General features: G+C 40.9%; 1 protein-coding gene across 1 annotated transcript in view; it reads left to right on the forward strand.

Annotated features, from left to right (window-relative positions):
* Positions 1-564: 564 nt before the first annotated feature.
* USP31 (ubiquitin specific peptidase 31) overlaps positions 565-21,636 on the forward strand; it is a 136,108-nt gene continuing 115,036 nt past the window's right edge. The window contains 1 exon segment of the mRNA XM_043972172.1: positions 565-1,487. Within this exon segment, the coding sequence (XP_043828107.1) occupies positions 759-1,487 (729 nt within the window). The 5' untranslated portion in view covers positions 565-758.

The raw sequence follows: 21,636 nt of genomic DNA on the forward strand, positions 1-21,636 counted from the left end.
AAATACCTGTATTCTTAACTTCCGTTTGCTTTGCCCGAGCAGCATCTAACACCACGCTACCTAAGGGGCAGAGCGATAGTGATCTTTAGAACCTTTGGGGCAGGTACTTTTCTTCTCAGCTTGCAGCTGTAGGATTTCTACAAGTTTTCCAAAGCTTTTGTACCCGCGACAGGGGCGCTGTCTACAACTCTGCAGAGTCTGATTAGTCCCACCCTCCCTCCCTTCTCCTAGATCCAAGCTAAACAGCCACAAACCTATCCAGCGCACTTCCCACCCTGGGATGGGACCTTGCCCACACTAGACATGGCCACGTTCTGGCTTCACCGAGCGGGGCTCTGCCCAGAGCAGATGAGGGCTCCCGTGGCCGGGATGGGAAGGCTCTGTTCCCACAGTCGACATGGCCGCCGCTTCAACTTCAGCTTCAACGCGCGGGGGGGGTGGGGTGGGGGAGGGAGCGTGCCCTCCCGCGTCTGTGGCCGCCGGCCGGCTCCCAGGCTCCGGGACTGGAGGCCACGTGACCGGCCTCCAGCTGTGCCGGGGCCGCGAGCCAGTGGGTCGCCGCCTCTCGCCTGTGCCTCTCGCTGGGTCCCTCTCCCGGGTGTCGTCGCCCTCCCCGGGAGCCCGCGAGGCGCAGGGGGCGGGGGATGCAGCTCGGCGGCGGCTGGAGCAGGAACCGGAGCAGCGGCGGCGGCAGCCTCGGGGGGCGGAGGCGGGCGGGCGGCGCAGGGGAGAGGGGATGTGCATAGGGCGCCGGGGCCATGTCCAAGGTAACGGGGCCCGCGGCCCCCGGGCCGGCTGTGGCCGCGGGGCCGGTGCCGAGCGGGAAGGAGAAGCGCTCCTTCAGCAAGAAGCTGTTCCGGAGCGGGCGGGCGGGCGGCAGTGGCAGCGGCTCCCCGGCCTCGCCCTCCTCCGCCCGCTCGGTGGGCAGCTTCATGAGCCGGGTCCTGAAGACGCTGTCCACTCTGTCGCACTATAGCTCCGAGAGCCCCCCGCTGCCCGGCCGCGGACGAGCCCCCAGCGGCGCGCTCGGCCCCGTGGGCTTTCGCAGCTGCTTCCCGCCGGGGCCCGGGCCGGGGCCGGCCGCCCCGCCCCAGCGCTGCCAGCAGCAGCAGCAGCAGCCGCCGCCGCCGCCCCCCGCCGCGCCCACGCCGCCGCCCCCGGCCGAGCTGCTGTGCCTGGCCGGGGGCGACCCGGTGCCCGGCGTGGCGGGGCTCAAGAACCACGGCAACACCTGCTTCATGAACGCCACCCTGCAGTGCCTCAGCAACACGGAGCTCTTCGCCGAATACCTGGCCCTGGAGCAGTACCGGGGCGGCGGCGAGCAGGAGACCCCCGCCTCATCGGTCCCAGAGGACGGCCACCAGGCCAACGGACTCCCCTTCTCCCGCAGCCAGCAGGGCAAGGGCGAGGTCACGGAACAGCTGGCACACCTGGTGCGGGCGCTGTGGACCCTGGAGTACACCCCGCAACACAGCCGGGACTTTAAGGTGAGCGCCTCCCTTCGCCGTCTGGGAAGATCGGAGGGGACCGGGCACAGTTGGGGGGGGGGGCAGCTTTGGACTGGTGACTTTATTGTAACCCCGGAGAAGGTTGGGCATCCCAGTCTCACCGGGGCCTCGGTTAACTGCGGTTTGGAGTAAGGTTTCCGCTCCTTCCTCCCTCCATCTCTCCTTTGCCTTCAGTCCCTGATGCACGCAGAAATCTGACTCGGTGGTTTGGCTGGACTGGTAATTTTGTCTCCTGGTCAGAAAGATTTTTCATTGCTGTTCAAGTGGACTGAATTCTGGAAACAGAAGGATGTGTGTTTCTTTTTAGAGAGTTTCCAGTTCTCAACAGAAATTTCTCAGAGGGGTTTCTACTTGATTGTGATTTTTTTAATAAAGAAAAAAAAAGATCAATATTAAGACTCCTATTTTAACCCCACATTTTAGTCTTATTCTTTGCATTTCGAGAATGTGTTTGTGCTCTGACCTGGGTTTTTTTATACAAGGAGTACTCTTATACTTCGAATATGAACATTTGGTTCTGAGAGCAGGCAAGGAAAAAAGTACACTAAGGCTGAAGATATTAAAAAAAGGCAAAAAAAAAATCAGAAAAGACCTTAATTGCCTATCAAGAGTCATGTTTTCAGTTACTTTCCTTGTATTTCTCTGTGTTAGCCATAATTGTGATAAGCTTTTAAAGGGTATTATATAGCCCATAAGTTTGGGGGGAAATGGAAAACAAAATATTACAAGTACTTTCCATGACACATTCCAGTTGGAATATCCATCCTTTCCCCTCCCCTGGCATGTTATCTGACTTTCTATCATTATCCAGCAAAGAAGCTGAGAACAGAAATGGGTTAATAGTTGTAGAAGTTCAGAATGGTTTATAGGCAAGTTGTATTTGGCATTCATTAAGGATTCTTACAGATGGATTGGGACTGGACCAGGTATAAAGAATTCCTGGCTGAGGAAACTTAACTATAGATTGCAGATCGGCACCTTCTCTTCAATTTGTAGTTTTAGAGAGTAGCCTAGATCATGGAGAGATTGAAAAGATTTCCCTGGGGATTACCGAAGCCAATGTATGTCAAACGCAGGACTTGCATCCCTATCTTATTTATCTTCCTGGCTCTGAGGGCCAGCTCTTTATCTACTTGGCCATAGAGATGTCTGTGTGTCTTAGAAATGACAACTTTGGGGCAGCTAGGTGGCGCAGTGGATAGAGCACCGGCCCTGGAGTCAGGAGTACCTGAGTTCAAATCTGGCCTCAAACACTTAACACTTACTAGCTGTGTGACTCTGGGCAAGTCACTTAACCCCAATTGCCTCACTAAATTAAACAAAAAAAAAAGAAATGACAACTTAAAAAAATATCATCTTTAGTAGGTGTAGTCGATTCCTGTTCCACTCTTGAAGATTTAAGAAAATTTGTGATCAATAGAGCAAATATTTATTAAATTAAAAATACTCTTGAGTGGCACAAAGAACAGGCCGAGTTTGAAGGATGGTGCATCAGAGCATTCACCACAACGAATATTTATTCAGAGCCCTTTTGTACAAAGGGATTGTGAGAGTGATACAAAAAGGAGCAGGATGTAACTACTGTCCTCAAAGAGCTTCTGCCTTCTGAATGTATGGAGGAAGGGACAGGAAGAGATGAAGAAATTCACAGATGTCTATATATTGGATCATAGATGGAGATCTGAAGTCACCTAGTCCAACTCCCTCATTTTAGAGATAAGGGAACGGAGACTCAGAGAGATTAAATAGTTTACCCTTGGTCTCATAGCAAATTGTCAGAGTTGGGATGAGGTCTTCCTGACTTCAACATTCTTCCCTTTATCTCAGAATACATCTCTATATATTGCAGGAAGAATTGAAGAAGTACTGTAAAAGGTACAAACAAAATTCAGTGGGGAGGTCCAATGAGGTTAGGAAGGTGAGATCAGGGCAGGTTTCATAAATGAGGTCATGTTGAAATGGGATTGAAGGATGGAGAAGCCATCAGAAATGGAATCCATCCACTCCAATAAGTATTTATAAATGCCTATAATGTGCAAGACATGGTGGGTGTGGGAAACAAAAGGATTAAAAAAAAATAGTCCCTGCCTCTTTGTGAGCTAATAGTCTACTGAGGGTAAGGGGAGGTGGGGGGGGGAGGGGAGTGAGAGATCTAACTTATTCAAACAAATATATACATGGTCATTTGAAGAGGAGGGAGAGAACACAAGTCAGTCAGTCACTTAACATTTATTAAGTGCCTGCCTTGTGTCAGGCATTGTAAAGAAAGGTAAAACACAGACCCTGCTCTCTAGGAGCTCATAGTCTAATGGGGGAGATGGCATGCAAACAGCTCTGTCCAGATGAGCTATATGTAGGATAAACTGGAAATAATCAGCAGAGGGAAGGTACCGGATGAAAGAAGGTAGGATTTTAGCTAGGACTCAAAGGAATCCAGGTGACAGAGATGATGCAGGTAAAGCATTCCTGGTATTGGGTTCAGTTAGAGAAAATGCCCAGAGTCAGGCAATGGAGCCTTGAGTTGAGTACCAGCAATGAGGCCAGAGTTACTGGATCTTACAGCTCATGGAGGTGAGTAAGGTGCAAGAAGACTGGAAGGAGTGGGGGAAGTCAGGGAAGACTTTCAATGGATGACACGTCAATTGAACCTTGACAGAAGCTAAGGTTTCTAAGAGGCAGGATGGAAGAGAGACTGCAAATAGCCTGTGTAAAAGGCATAATGTGTGAGAGCTGGGAGCTTGGAGTCTACTTAGGTTGTTGCAGTAGTTCAGGTGAGGTAATTAAGACCTTAAATAGTCTGGTGGTTTTATGAATGGAGAGAAGATGTCTGGGAAAGATGCTGTGGAGGTAAAATTGACAAGATTTGGTAACTGCTTTGACCCTGGGGTAAGAAAGAAGAATTGAGGATCCTTCTGAAGTCATGGATCTGGATGACTAGAACAATGGTTGTTCCCCCTGACAAAAATAGGGAATTATGGAGGGCAGGTGAGTCCAGGGGACACAAAATAATGGTTTGTTTTAGACATGTATGCTTACTGAACATCCACTTGGCAGCATCCAACAGGCAACTGGTATTGTGGGACCTGATGCTCAAGAGAGAGACTGGAGCTGGATAAATGATAAATTTAGAAAGCCCCTTCCATCTTTGTCTTTAGTGCCTTAAAAGTTGGTTGCATGATCTTATTTAGAAAATAATTGTATTCAAAATTAGCTTCCTTCTCATTCTTCCTATCCAACTGCATTGTTTGGAGCCCAAGGGATTTGGTGAGGTAAACTTCTTTTGGATGGACTATATGATTTATTAAAGGTCTGTTTTTTCATTCCAGTTATATTCAGCAGACACAAACTGCCTATATACAAGAAACTATACTAGGTGTTGCATATGTAAAGACAAAAATGAAACAGTATCTACCCCGAATGGGTTTACATTTTACTGGATTAGGGCTGGGGCAATAAATAACAAGTATTTAGATAAGTAAATATAAGGTAATTTGAGAGGAGAGATTGTGTTTAGGAACTGGGGGGAATCAGGGAATATCTTTAAGAAGGAGGTACTTCTGGTTTGAGCCTTGAAGGAAGGGTATAATCCTTGAGGTTAGTTGACTGATCTTATCTAAAGATTTGGTATGATTCCTAATTTAACAACTTCCCAATTTTAGAATCATAGAATCATAGATTTAGACCTCAGAGGTCCCATCTCATCATGTCCAATTCCTAATAAAAAAATACAAATGACTGGTACCCATTTTTGCTACATGAGGCAATATTTTCACCCTAGTCCCAATATTTAAGTTCTCCTGATCCACAGTAGCAGTGTTCTCCCCTCTTTTCATCACCAATTTATTATAACAGCTAACTTGTTGCTTTCACATATGATAATGATACTATTGTAACTTGGGCTTCCCCTAGTTGACCTCTCTTAAATTAGCTTTGCAGTAACAGTTGCTTATAAATGTTACTCAAAACTGAAACTTCTTAATGTCTGAATGTACTGTTTTTAGGAAACAACTTCTTGCTTTAGTTAGTCTAATAACACTATGGTCATCTGGTACATACTCATGCTACAGCATGAATACCTGAGGTGCTTCTTATAGATATTATTTGACATACTTTCGTTATATCCTTTTTGCAGTCAGTAAAGCACAGAAGCCAGTCATTCAAATGAGATAGCTAACTTTAGGAGAAAACAAATGTCTGAGGTTCCATTGCATAATGGTGACTGATGGTCATGGAGCCTTTGAGAACCACTTAACCTGGGAGTGCTGAGGTTCATTAGGGTAAGCTGATTGGGTGTCCACACCAAATTTGGCATCAGTATGGTGAGTCCTCCAGTGAGCAGAGTGAGGGGACCAGGTTGCCTAAGAAGGAATGGAATCAGCAGGTCAAAACTCCCTTATTGATTAGCAGTGGAAGGTGGCCTGTGAATTGCCTTTGCCCTTGAAATCTGGGTAAGATAGAGACTCGATCCTGTCTTTATATAAAAAGAAATAATCAAACAAAACCAAACCCAATAATCAGTGGCAGAATATAGAATAAAATATACTTTAATCAACAAATTCTTAATGAATACCTACAATTTGTAGAGGATATGAAAATTTATTACACAAATGATTCTTGGCTTTTTTTAGTGTTAAGAACAATTTTTGGCAGTCTGAAGCCTATGGACCGATTCTAAAAATAATGTTTGTTTTTTTTTTTAATTTGAATTTAAAACTTAATTGGAGGAAATATTAAATTTCAGTTAGAGGATAATAAATGTATCTCCCTCCTAATTCAAATTCATGAGCCCCCTTTGAAATTTATCCACCAAACTCCATTTCAGAATCTCTGTATTAGACAAAGTCTATTCTATTCAAGGAGCTTACTGTCTAGTAGGGAAGAAAAGATTTCAGTGTTACATTATGGCTTTATGCTTTCATTAGCACCTTTTACTAAGACACTATGTAATGTTCCTTGCTAGTACATTTCCACCAAGGTTAAAAGCAAAAAGAAGAGATGAACAGTTTTGCCTGGAATTCAGAAAACTTACTTTTTTTTAATGTTGTATTATCCAGAATATAAATCTTTGGGGGGGGGGCAGCGGCGGGGGGAGAGAGACAGAGACAGACACTCTGTATGTATGTGTGTGTGTGTGTGTGTGTGTGCTCGTATGTATTTGAACATAGTCAAACAGAATAAATGTAGTTCTTCTTGGAGCAGATGAGGGTAGAAGGCAAGGATCACAGATTCTGAAATAAGACTTGCTCCTAAGTTCAGAGATATCCTCTTGTTTCATCCCTGCAGATACTTTTTTTCTCTTCCCACCTCATTGCTTTGCAACCTCAGGTTAGATTTCCTGCCCATTGTGAGTCAATAAAGTCTGAATCACTTGAAGAGGTTATTTCCTGGGTGACTCCCAAAGTTTAATTCATTATATGGGAAGTCAGATCCTTGTGCCATGCCCTCATCATCCATTCATCTCTTGCTTCGCTAGGTATGACAAATGCATTACCCAGACCTATCCTTTGTGGCTGTAATGTCAAACTTGAGGCCTACTTTGGGTTGTCTAGCAGTTTCCTCAAAGAATATGGTACAACCCTTTGTTCAGAAAGATAAGTAACTGGATTAATGAGTCTGAAGAGAAACAAAGATTCAGATACTAGGAGCACAAGTGAAACAAATGATATTTGAACTTGAGGTCGCTGATCTAAGGGAAAATATGGGAAACAGCTTTGGATCTTCTTCTTGCAGCCAGTTCTTTATCAGTCTTGTTAGTGTATCTCCTTCATTGTCACTACACATGATCAGGCATGTAGAACCTGCCCCACTAAGTTGTCATAAAAGCTCATCAGTTTTCCTGTCTCTGGTATGTTAGAAGTAATCATGTGCTTTAGAAGCCTAGCAGTTTTAGTTGTGGCATGCTTGCTGTTTGTACATGATCCCAGGCCATTGAACTATCTTGCCACTTTGAACTGGGGTAAAGCCTTTTTTCTTAAAAAGATTGAGGTGGGGAGGGGCATGTGTGAGAGTAATGTACAGAGGTGGGAGGCAGAGTGGAAAGAATGCTAAAACTGTAGTTGAAAGAAGTGAGTTCAAAGCCTGGCTTTGACACTTAAAACCTGTATAATCTTGGGCAAGTCACTTAATTTTTTGGGCCTCAGTTTCCTCATCTGTAAAATCAGGGAGTTGGACTAGATTTCCGCTAAGATGCCTTCCAGCTCTAAATCTATAATTCTGTGATCCTACTAAGCAATCTTTCTGCCCCTTGCTACTTACACTCTCTTCCTCATGGATCTGAAACCTTTGTTCTTCCTTTCCATTTTGAAAACTCCTTTCAGTTAGATCAATTTATTTTCATTTGGGGGAATTTTACTATTCTTGTTCTTTTTCTTAATTAAAAAATGCTTCTCTAATTCCCATCAATTGGGGAATGGCTAAACAAGCTGTGGTATGTGATTGTGATGGGATATTATTGTCCTATAAGAAATGACAAGCAGGACGATTTCAGAAAGGTCTGGAAAAAACTTATCTGAACTGATGTATAGTGAAGTGAACAGAATCAGGAGATTGCTGTGCACAGTGACAGCAATACTGTTGGATGAAGAACTGTGAAAAAGTTAATTATTCTCAGCAATACAATGATCCAAGACATTCCCAAAGGACTAATGATAAAGTATACTATCCACCTCCAAAGAAAGAACTGATATCAATTGAACACAGACTGAAACATGATATTTTTCACTTTCTTTCATTTTTTTCTTTTATTTGAGTCTTCATATACAAAATTACTAAAATGGTAATGTTTTACATAATTGCACATGTATAACCTACATCTAATTGCTTACTGCCTCAGGGAAGGGGTGGGGGAAAGGACAGATGGATAGAATTTGGAATTAAAAACTTTAAATAAAAATGTTGATTATCAAAAAATAAAATGCTTCTCCAGGCAAAGTTCAATCAGTTGTTACTTTTGCATCATTTTCAAGATCCAGGAAAGACATGATTCCTGCTTGCAAAAAGATTACAATCTAGGCATTTTGGGGCAGGGGAAAAGAGGGGAAAAATGCTAAACTATGCTGACAATAAGTAATTAGGAGGTCAAGGAAGGGAGAGGTCACCCAGGGTTGGAATAATAAGGAAGTATTTTTCATCCAAAGCTGTTGGAGTTAATTCCAAACTTGAAGAATCAATCGGACTTGGATTATATAGGGGAGGAGAGAGAATATTTCAGGTGTGTGTAGAAGGAGGAAGCACTATGAGAAAGAGCATAGAGATTAGAATGAGCATGGTGTGTGTGCTTGAGTCAGTGAGGAGAGGAAATGTGTAGTAGAAAGACAACTGAATTTGGAGTTAGAGAGGCTAGGTTCAAACCCTGATCCGATTTTTTTTTTTTTTTTGGTGAGGCAATTGGGGTTAAGTGACTTTCCCAGGGTCATACAGCTAGTAAGTGTCAAGTGTCTGAGGTCACTATCCTGAATCCAGGGCCGGTGCTCTATCCACTGTGGCATCTAGCTGCTCCCCCCTCCCCATCCGATTTTAAACTTTCTGTTTGATCTTGGGCAAATTAAGCTTTAATTTCCTCATTTATCAAATGGGAGTTTATGTTAATTAGATGATCTCTAAGACCCCTTCTGGTGGTTCTAAATTCTGTGATCCTGACGTACTTACTGGTAACCTGTATTTGAGGTCTCATTTTTGGTGAGTGGTGTGAAATAAGGTTTGCTATGCATAGCTGTGTTTTGGAAAGAGTAGGGAGAGCTGGAGAGGGGAGCTTCTCTTCAGAGTCGAGCACAAGAGTTAGGGTTTGGTAGAGAAAGTAATGAAGACTCAGTTATAATTTTTTGAACAAGAAAGTGACATGACGGAAGTGGTCATGTGGAAAGATTGGACAGGTAGGGGTGGCAGGCAGCATGGTGTGACTGAATGAGGCAGAGAGACCAGGTAGGAAGCTGACCTCATTACCCTGCTCATCCTCCTAATTTGCTTATTTTGGCTGATGGAATCACCATTCTCTTAGTTACTAAGGCACAAAGTGTCAGTTATTTTTAACTCCTCACTTTCTTGCCCCCCATCTCCCTCCAAGTATCCAAACAGTTGCCAGATCTTGGCAATCATCTATGCCTTTCCTTTCTTTTCATACCTCAGACCTATTACGTCTCCCTTGGGCTACTGTAATAGGTTTCTAACAGAATTCCTTGCTCTAGACACTCCCCTTTCCAATCCACTCTTCACATCACTGCCAAAATACTTTCCCTGATGAAGCAGATCACTTCATTCCCATCCTCTAAAATGAAGGTTCTTACTAACCTTTTTCATGGCCTTATGGATTTCTTTGGTTGTTTGGTGAAACTTATGGATCTGTTCTCAGAATAACATTTTTAAAAGTTCATAATTGAAAATGTTGTGAAATTGCAGTTAGAGATTAGTAAACATAAAGATGTAATCCACCCCCCCCATCCAAGTTCACAGACCCCTTGAAATCTATCTACAGACCCCGTAAGGATGCATAGAGCCTAGATTAATAATCCCCTAAATATTTCAGTGGCTCTCCATTGCTTAGCATATATAGTGTGGGTTCCTCAGTCTGTTATTTGTGGCCTTTCAGAATCTGGATCCAACCTGCCTTTTTAGCTGTATTTCACATGATTCCCATTACTCTTCTTATATACAATACTCCATTTCCCCTCTCTGTGCTTTTGCACTGGCTGTCCCTCATGACTGGGATGCATTCTCTTTTTACTTCTGCCTCTTCAAAGCTCATCTCATAATCTTCTAAATTAAGCTTTTCCTGATATTGGCAGCTGCTGGTGTTTCTCTGCCCAACCCCCATACTTGCATTTATTTTGTATTTACATATGTATGCATTGTCAAGGTGTGTTCTTAGTCATTTTTTAGTTGTGTCCTATTCTTTGTGACCCCATTTGGGGTTTTCTTGGTAAAGATACTGAAGTGGCTTGCCATTTCCTTCTCCAGCTCATTTTACAAATGAGGAAACTGAGGCAAACTGGGATCAAAGTGACTTGCTTAGGGTTACACAGCTAGTAAGTGTCTGAAGCTGGATTTGAACTCAGGAGGATGAGTCTCCCTAACTCCAAGCCTGGTGCTCTATTCACTGCACCACCTAGCTGCCCATTGTCAAATTACAAACTTTAATCTTTGTCTATATGTTCCCAGCACCTAGCACAGGGCATGGCATATAGAAGGAGCTTAATAAATGCTGGCTGGCTGATTGAATGTAGTTCACTTTCTAGTTTGTCTGGACTCCCTAGCTGTTCCAAGATCCCTTCTTGTCCCTCCTATTCTGTGCATTGGCTCATACCATGCTTTGTGACTGGTGTGAACTACTTCCACATCTGTGCCTCTTGAAAATCCTCTTCTTTCAAAGCCCAGCTACCAGCTTCTCCATGCAGTCTTTCTTGATTCTCCCTAGATAGCTGTGGTCCTTCCCTCATCTGAGCTCTCATGTTGTGCTACTTGTTATTTCCAATGTACTTTAAGCATATTTTAACATGGATTTTAGATATTTGGGAATATTTTATCTCCCTCCTCCCTATCCCCATCAGATGGTAAGATCTTATGAGGACAGGGGCACTATAATTTTTCATCATTCAGCACATAGTGGGTGCTAAATAAATATTTGATTGAATGAGAAGATTGAATGAGGCTGAGAAGTGAAGTCACTTGCTTTTGATGCCTTGTCTTATAGTTTGTAAGAGTTAGAACCTTAGGATTGGAACAGAGGTCTACTGAATTAAAATCTAGTGGTCTTTCCAAAGCAGAGTGCCTTTTCTTCTCTGTTTCCCTCTCAGAATCTAACTCTTTACCTTTGCTTTACACCTTAAATGTGGCCATTCCTCAGAGTTCTGTCCTGAGCCTCTTGTGGTTCTTTCTCGAAAATCTCTCCCTAGGAAATCTCATCCACTTTCCAGGATTCCACTGTTGCTTCTATAGCAATGACTTTCTAGGCCTGTTTCTCTAAGTCCATTCATTGAATGGACAAATGAATGAATGAGTTACACAAAGGAAAGGCATAATAAAGATATGCATAAAGGAAGTTCTTCTGTGATCTTAGAAAAATTTCCTTTTTAGGAATAATGAAAGTTGCACAGAGACACATTTACACACAGGTAGCAGTTTTTAATAACAATACCTATATATTCATAGTGGTGTGAAATGATAAGGAGAGGAGGAATCCAGATGAACTTTTATGAGGAACAATCACCAGTGTGTCAGTGGGTTAACCGCATTCATTTCCTCTGGGCTAAAATGCTCTCTGAAGTTAGCAGTAAGTCATATATTGCTAATGGACTGAATTTATGAATGGATGTCCAATGTACAGAATTGTGGCAGAATAAGGGAGTACTAATATTTTTGAAGAAATGCTGATGACATAGTCTGTAGTTCACTGTAGACTTTTCCCCTTTCTGAATTGTCTTTGTTGCTAAGTATCCTGGATACACATCAAGCTTGGTTGGCTTTATTCCCTGATACTGTCTTGCAAAGTTTCTTAAGTAATTTGATTTATGATTGACCTTTAGCCTCAGATACTCTGATTCTTCTAATAAAGCATACTCTTCTCCTTTGCTAATTCCCTCCCCCATTAAAAAAAATAACATAGGACTTGGAAAACTATGCTAGTTGGAAAAGACTGTTCTTGGTACTTATTAAATGTAGCAGTCAATTTTTACCTCTTGGTCTAGGTATATATTTCATTTAATTTAAATTATCACAGAACTTTCATTAGTTAGTGAGTCAATAAGCCTTTATTAAGTGCCTACTATGTTCCAGGCTCTGTGCTAAGCACTGGGGACACAAAGTCCCTGCTCTTAAAGACCTCACTGTCCTATGGGAGAAAGAACATGTAAACAACTCAGTATACACAAGATGTATATAGGATAACTAGGAGATAAGCAACAAAGGGAATATACTAGTATTTTTTTCTGTTTTTGGTGGGGCAGTGAGGGTTAAGTGACTTGCCAAGGGTCACACAGCTAGTAAGTGTCAAATGTCTGAGGCCAGATTTGAACTCAGGTCCTCCTGAATCCAGGGCTGGTGCTTTATCCACTGTGCCACCTAGCTGTCCCGGAATATACTAGTATTAAGGGGGATTGGGAATGGCTTTTTTTTTTTAGCTGGGACCTGAAGGAAGCCAGGAATTGGAGACTTACAGATGAGGAGGGACATGAATTCCATGTATGGGGGACAGCCTGTGAAAATGCAGAGTTGGGAGATCAATTGTCCTATTCAAGAAACAAAAGACACCAGGGTCTGGATCAGAGTACTCAGAAGAAACACATAAGGAGGCTGGAAAGGTGGTGGTGGTGGTGGTGGTGGGCAGGTTCTGAAGGGCTCTGAACACCAAATAAATGGTTTTATAGTTAATTGTAGAGGGAATAAGGATCCATTGGATTTTATTGGATGGGGAAGGGGTGACATGGTCAGACCTGCCCTTTGGGGAGGTCACTTTGAAGGCTGAGTAGAGGATAAATGAGAGTGGGAAGAGATTATTTGCATATTTTATAAATACTACCTGCTTTATCTATTTGTATTACCGGGGACACTTTAAAAAAGGAAACCCTGTACACTTACTTTGATTCTCAGTCAACATTTCAGTTGTGTCCCGCTCTTTTGTGACCCCATTTGGGGTTTTCTTGACAGAGATACTGGAGTGGTTTGCTATTTCTGTCTCCAGCTCATTTTACAGATGAGGAGCTGAGGCAAATGGGGTTAAGTGACTTGCCCAGGGTCACATAGCTAGTAAGTGTTTGAGATGGGGTTTGAGATCATGAGAATGTCTTCATTACTCCAAGGCCAGTGCTCTCTATCCACTGCACCACCTAGCTGCCCCTTTGCTCTCAACACATTAAAAAAAAAGAATCTAATTTTAAATGTACTGCTTTAAAAAAAAATCCTGTCAAATATAATAGGAAAGTTATCATTGCTTGCATTTCTACCTCTCAAGTTTGGATCCAGGACATAGGTGGTTGGTTATTTGAACTAGGTGACAGCAAAGTTCGTCCCATTCCTTAATACAGTTTTTCATTTTACTTTATTCCATGCTCAGAGATATATGTATATATTTAACTTGCATTCTTTTTTTTTTTTTGGTGGGGCAATGAGGGTTAAGTGACTTGCCCAGGGTCACACTGCTAGTAAGTGTCAAGTGTCTGAGGTCACATTTGAACTCAGGTCCTCCTGAATCCAGGGCTGGTGCTTTATCCACTGTGCCACCTAGTTGCCCCCATATGTATATATTTAAAAAGTTTAGTTTATTTGGGACTCATAGCAAGGAATGAAGAGTTCAAACTTCTAAGCCTGGCTTTTTACAATCTCCACACTCCAGCCCTAACTAAACTTTTCAGCCTTCACCTATCCCCTCCATGCACTCCCTGCTCCAATGAAAGTTTTACATATGCCCTCTAAACACTCTCCCAAGACCGTGACTTTGCTCACACTTTCCCCTATGCCTAGACTCTCCTCCTTTTCTTTTTTCCTTTGCCTGCTGAATTCCTATCTGTCCTTTAAAGCCTAAGTCAAAGGCTTTGTTCTCTATGAGAACTTCCTTGATCTTCTTGTTCTGTAAGATCATTTCCCTTTGGACTTCGCATATCACTTGGTTTTACACTTCTTGTGCCTTTACATGTAATTGAAAACATCACATAATGTCTGTGTTGGTGTCTTATTGCCCCCTTCAGCTCCCTTCATGTTTCTTATCATTGCCTAGCATAATGGTACCTTGAATGCAATGTTGAATTGAATGAATTAATGTCTAGTGAAAGAACAGTTTGTATTTCAAATGGGGTTGATTGCTGAAGACATGGATTACATTAATCAGGAAGTTTTATAATTGATAGGCATCTTCATCTAGTAAGGTACTCTTCATACTTGTGGATACTTCAAAATCTTTAACCATTAGTATTTATTGAAACGGCTTCTCTCTGTTTTTGTATATCCATTCTATCCCCTTAAAATTTTTATTAGAGAGTTTGTATCATATTCTTTTTTCCCCCTCGGGTCAATGGGGGTTAAGTGACTTGCCCAGGGTCACACAGCTAGTAAGTGTCAAGTATCTGAGTCTGGGTTTGAACTCAGATCCTCCTGAATTCAGGGCTGGTGCTTTATCCACCATGCCACCTAGCTGCCCTCTCTCTTATTTTTTTCTTAGAGATTGCAGATATAAAAGTAGCTTTTGTGTGTTGTGGTCCTTCTTTTCCTTACTGATCTTCTGGAGAGTATTGTGATGGCATTGAGACAGCTAATTTAAGGCATGGGATATATCCATTTGTAGTAATATGTGGCTGTTTATCCACTGTGTTTTTTCATTTCTGCTGTTAAATTGACTGCTTTACCCTTGATGGAAATGCTTTAGTCCTAACATTCTTTATGTTGTCATTCATTTGTACATACTCTGTATTGTGTCTCTTCTCTGCCAATTCATTATGTATTAAAAAATCTGGTTGCAGAATTATGAAAAGTTTGAAACCTTATCTTCATACCTTTGTTTCAATATTTGTAAATTTTGAAATCATCTGCTCCTTTGGTTCTTCCTTACATAGGATTTGATGCCTGTTCATGTTCTGATTCTGAAACAACCATTCCAAGAATTTCCATTTGACAAATAGTGTGGTAGCTTTTTACCACTCTGCCTTTTCAATCAGTCAATCAATCAAGCAATCATCAAGCATTTATAAACCTCCTGCTTTTGCCAGGCTCTGCTGTAGGCTTTAGAGAAAAAAGACAGATGAAATAGTCCTTACTCTCATGAAGATTATATTTTATCAGGGGAGGAGGCAATGCATATATGTGTGTGTGTGTATATATATATGTTACATATATACACACATATGTGTGTATGTGTGTACATACACATATAGCACATATGCAAAAATACAAGGTAACTCTTGTTTGGGGGAAAAGTGCTAGTAGCTGGAGGAATCATGTGGAAAGTGGTCCTTGAGTTGAATTTTGAAGAAAACTTGAAGAGTTAAGAGGTGGAGGTGATGAGGGAGTACAACACATTCCAGGTATGGGAACAGCCAGTGCAAAAACAAAGATAGAAGGAAGATTGAGAAGACCAGTTAATGACAACTCAATTCACTTAAGTATGTTCAAATTACTGGACTGGGCTTTTGGGAAGATTTAAAGCAATAAATAAGAGGTAGTTCCTACCTCCACAGAATTTACCATTCAGAAGAGAGGATTGATGGATATACAGAACTTAAGTACATGACAATGTAATACAGGTAAAGTGTCTTGGAGTTTTGTGGAAGGAATGATCATTTCCAACTTGGGGAAGTCTGTGAAAGTTTTATAGACAGGAGATGGCATTTGAACTAGATATTAAAGAATGGGTGGAATTTCAACAGATAGGGATAGGAGTTGGGAGGGCATTCTACACCTAGGGAATGCCATGAACAAAGTCAAACAACTAGGAAAATATTTGACAGATTTGGGTGATGGTAAGTAGTCCAGTTTGTCTTAGGGGTAGAGTGTGTGTGGACCAATAGTGTATGAGAAGGATGTAATGATAAGTTGGTATCTGACAGTGGAAGGCCTTGACTTTCCAGGCTAAGGAATTTGGCTTTTATTTGGAAGGATGCCAATAAAGGATTTTGTCAGATTTAAAAAACAATGTTTATCTTGCCTGCAGTTTGGTCAGTTATTGTTATGATCTTCAGGTATCAACTTGTCAACAAACAAAGCTACATATATATATATATATATTGTTATGATCTTCAGGTATCAACTTGTCAACAAACAAAGCTACATATATATATATATATTGTTATGATCTTCAGGTATCAACTTGTCAACAAACAAAGCTATATGGCTGTTTGAAACATTTACTTTAAATTTGTTGTCTGGGCAAACCTTTGTGATGATGCTGATCTTGTCAATCAAGTCATTGGGTCTACAGGTATTTATTAACTGCTTACTATGTGCCAAGTACTGTGAATAGGAATAAGAGGCAAACTTCTGTATGAAAGAAATGGCATATTTTTCTTTCTGGGTTTCTTTATTATGGTCTTTAGGATTTGTGTACTCTACAGGGAACTTATATAAAAGGATCTGCAGGGGTAGCTAGGTGAATAAAGCACTGGCCCTGGATTCAGGAGGACCTGAGTTCAAATCCAGCCTCAGACACTTGACACTTACTAGCTGTGTCACTTAACTCTCATTGCCCAGCAAAAAAGAAGAAGGAAGAAGAAAGAAGAAGAAAGAAGAGGAAAGAAGAAGCTTCAGAGCAGCATTGCCAAAGACTGATAATAACTACCATCACAATAAAAGGATCTGTGAGGTTATTTATTTATTTATTTTTCATGTTGTCTCCTCCATTGGAATGTTAACCTCTTGAGGGCAGGGATTATATTTTTGACTTTCTTTGTATCTCCAGCACTTAACTAAGTACCTGGCATGTAGTAAATACTTAATAAATGTTTGTTGACTGATAGCATTTGTATGCACATGTGTGTCTGTATTGTGCATATATATATTTAATTTGGCAGTATTATTATTATTTTTTATTTATTTATTTTTTGCAGGGCAATGGGGGTTAAGTGACTTGCACAGGGTCACACAGCTAGTAAGTGTCAAGTGTCTGAGGCTGGATTTGAACTCAGGTACTCCTGAATCCAGGGCCGGCGCTTTATCCACTGTGCCACCTAGCCGCCCCCAATTTGGCAGTATTATCAAATCATATTTATTATTTTCAGACTAAAATATTCTTGCAATATGATAGCAGTTGGTCATACCATCTTGAAAAATAGGATAAAAGAAAATTGCATCTTAGGCACAGACTCACATATAAACACTAAGTTACTGATCCAACCATTCTGGAGAGCAATTTGGAATTATGCCCAAAGGGCTATAAAGCTGTGCATACCCTTTGACTCAGCAATACCACTTTTGGGTCTTGTTCCCAAAGAGATCATGGGAAAGGGAAAAGGACCCACATGTACAAAAATATTTATAGCTGCTCTTTATGTGGTGGCACGGAATTGGAAATTGAGGGGTTGCCCATCATTTGGGAAATGGCTGGACAAGTTGTGGTATATGAATGTAATGGAATACTATTGTGCTGTAAGAAATGATGAGCAGGAGGAGTTCAGAGAAACCTGGAAGGACTTGCATGAACTGATGACGAGTGAGATGAGCAGAACCAGAAGAACATTGTACACAATATCATCAACATTGTGTGTTGATCTATTGTGATGGACTAGATTCTTCTCACCAATGCAATGGTACAGAAGAGTTCCAGGGGACTCATGATGGAAGAGGATCTCCAAATCCAGGAAAAAAAAACTGTGGAGTATAGATGCTGATTGAACCATACTATTTCTTTTGTTTTTGGTGCTATTGTTTTTCTATTTTGAGGTTTTTCCTCATTGCTCTTATTTTTCTCTTATAACATGACTTATGCAGAAATATGTTTAATGTTATTATATATATATATATATATATATACATATATATATAACCTATATCAGATTACCTGCTGTCTAGGGGAGGGGGGGAGGGAGGGAGAAAAATCTGAAATTGGAAAGCTTGTATAAACAAAAGTTGAGAACTATCTTTACACGTAACGGGAAAAAGATAAAATACTTTATTAAAAAAACCACACTAAGTTACCACAAATACAGATTCAGTAACAGTGTCTGGCATTACCTCAGAATTAACTGTAAACAACTGTGTAAACTTGCAGGCAGGACTTGCTTCACTATTAAAGTCAAGTGGGCGTTTTTTTTTTTGAGGGGGGAGGGTTTCCATGTGTCAGATGAGTAATTTAATTATAATTTTAATATTTAAAAATACTTAAGTGGTTTCATGATTTTATGATGATGGATATCCCTTCCACTTATGCAGGTGGCACCCCCTCCATGCTTTAAAAAAAATTATATGTAATTGTCTATGTCTTTCAATAACTACTATGTAGATCTACCCAGCTTCCTAGAGCCTTTTCTTTCTTCCTTTCTTTCTTTCTTTCTTTCTTTCTTTCTTTCTTTCTTTCTTTCTTTCTTTCTTTCTTTCTTTCTTTCTTTCTTTCTTTCTTTCTTTCTTTCTTTCTTTCTTTCTTTCTTTCTTTCTTTCTTTCTTTCTTTCTTTCTTTCTTTCTTTCTTTCTTTCTTTCTTTCTTGCATGGGGCAATGAGGGTTAAGTGACTTGCCCACAGCTAGTGTCAAGTGTCTGAGGTTGGATTTGAACTCAGGTCCCCCTGAATCCAAGGCCGGTACTTTATCCACTGCGCCACCTAGCTGCTCCTCCTAAAAGCCTTCTTGTGGATTCTTTTTAATATTTCCTGGACAGTTGTACAACACTCAGGCTGACCACTTTTTATCTCTCATTGGTTTTTTGTTTTGGTGAGGCAATTGGGGTTAAGTGACTTGCCCAGGGTCACACAGCTAGTAAGTGTTAAGTGTTTGGGTCCGGATTTGAACTCAGGTCCTCCTGAATTCAGGGCCAGTACTTTATCCACTGCACCACCTAGCTGCCCCACTCATTTTTTTTTTAACCTCATTTCATCTCTCATTTTCTTTTTTAACTTTCTACTTTTTAATTTTAATTTTATGATTGTTATTGATGTCTTAACTTTTAAAACATTGATTACTTTTTTGTTTGTGATTTCATTTCTGAAGATATATCTCCTTCTCCCTAATCAAGAAGCTATCCTCTGTAATAAAGAACAGAAAAAGAAAGAACAAAGAAGACAGTTCAGCTAAACCAACCAATGTATGTCAGTTGAGTCTGACAGTGCATCTAGCATTTCACAGCCATAGTTTCCCACCTCTGTGAAGAAAGGGATAGAAGTCACTACATTTATACAAGGTTCAGCTTTGCGGTTTTTCCCCCACCATTTACATTTTTGCCATTGTGTTCCTGGTTCTATCTACTTTAGTATTCGTTGGTTCATAGGAGTTTTGTCTTGCTTTTTTCCATCCAAAGTCATGATTTCTGGGGGCAGCTAGGTGGCGCAGTGGATAAAGCACTGGCCCTGGATTCAGGAGTACCTGAGTTCAAATCCAGCCTCAGACACTTGACACTTACTAGCTGTGTGACCCTGAGCAAGTCACTTAACCCCCATTGCTCCGCAAAAAAACCCCCCAAAACCAAAACCAAAACAAAACTCAAACAAAAAGAAAGTCATGATTTCTTATGGTGTAGTGATGCTCCATTATATCATTGCCACAATTTGTTGTGTTCAAGGGTTATAACATGTTCTGGATATAATTATCCTTTGCTCACCTCCCACAAACCCTCTATTGCGACAAAGAATAATGGCTAAGTAGCTTCAGCTAACATACTAATTGTCAGGCAAATGTCTACACCTGTAAGTTCCTTGCAGTTACTTGGGAAGGAAATATATTTCATCACCTGTTCTCTCATTAGCCCTCATTCTTTCTATGTGATTGTCCTTTCTTCTTTCTACTGTTTCTTGTCCTTAATCACATATTTCTCACACTTTTTGAACACTAATCCTTGTTGATGAAATGTTTCAGACTGCTTACATTCGCCAGGCAATTCTCTATTCCCCTTTGGGTTACTTGTAGTTTGGATCTCTGTACAACTGTTATGTTAGGTGATTCATAGCTATGTACATTGCCCAGACTTTATAATGTTTTTGAGAATATATGAATGCAGCTTAAAATATGATGAACATCTCATGAATTCAGACACATTTAGCTCTTTAGCTATCAGTATAGAGAAATACTTTCTATTAATTCTTTGATGGATCTCAAAATTCCAGGACTAGTTTCAACTTCATAATTTGTAAATTCATTGTTGCTTTTCTCTGCCCTTCTCTTCTAAACTGGTAGGGCAATGGACTTCTCTTTTCTATTCTCTACAGGAATAAATGATGGGACTGCAGGTGTTCACTCTACTCTCAGACCTTTAATGCTTAATTGGGTGGATAGTAACATATTTACTGACTTTGGGGCTACAAAAATTCAATAAGAGGAAGCCCACAAGCAAAGAGGTCATTGTTGCTTCCTTTTCTTTCTCCCATGGTGAAGATAGCAATGACCCTTGAGGAAAGAAATACAGTCCTTTCTTACATTTGAGAGCTGTTCTGTTCTGATGATCTTTCACTCAACAGGAATAAGAGAATTTTTTTTTTTTAAGAATTGGAAGAGACTTAATGAGCAGATAGGTTTACATAAAAACTATTTTTATCATGTAGATTTTCAGGGAATAAAGTCTGAGTAGCTATATGAATATCTCAAACATTTTATTTAGAATTTTAAAGTTTCAAAATCTAAATTTTTTCAATTTTTAATTTTTTAAAGAAGACAAGCCTTCTGTGGGGCAAAAGTAATACCACTACTTCCCTTTTCCCTTGCCTTCAGGTTTCTACTTTTAAAGTTACATATTTTATAACACAAATTATAAATAATTGATTATACTTTTATACTTTACTGGATTCAGACATGCTGGAAACTCATCTCTTTCTATATTTTTTTGATGGACACCAATGTGTGAGGGCCAAAATTTGATATACGGAGCATTATTTGGGTGACTCGCCTTAATATTGGGGTCCCGGAAATATGAGGGACCCTTTTAGGTTTAACCTAAAATTTTCATGTTCAAGAATTCTGAAATCCCTTATCTGATCATAATCTATTGGCTTTCCACCTCTCCCTCTGTCTTCCCTGACCAAACCTTCTTCTTTGTCCATACTATGACCTCCAATCCCTTGACCTCTCAGTTCTCTCCCAAGGCATCTCTCCTATACTAGTCACTCTCTCCTCTTTTCCCATCTGGTGAATCTATATCTATATTGTTCTCTTTTCTTGAGTCCCTAGCCCCCTTATCATTTTGTCAATTGCACCTTGCCAAGCCTCAGCCTTGGATCGCTTCCATCATCTGCTGCCTTCACTCTTACAGATGTGCTGCTCAGTAAAGGTGGAGAAAATCACACAACTATTCTGATTAGGTTCCCTACATATTTATGTTATCCAACCTCAACTGGGCCCTTACTGCTGCTAGGCCATCCTACTTACAGTACCTCCTTTATTAGTTACCTATGCCACTCTCCATAGTGGCTCTTCTCAACTTTTTCATCCATCCTTAAGCCTTCCGTGATTCCCCATTCCCCTACTCTCTCACATGAGAACCTTGCTTCATATTTTGTAGAAAAAAAATTGAGGGCATT

Source organism: Dromiciops gliroides, chromosome 1 (genome assembly GCF_019393635.1).
Source record: "Dromiciops gliroides isolate mDroGli1 chromosome 1, mDroGli1.pri, whole genome shotgun sequence".
Classification (NCBI taxonomy): Eukaryota; Metazoa; Chordata; class Mammalia; order Microbiotheria; family Microbiotheriidae; genus Dromiciops; species Dromiciops gliroides.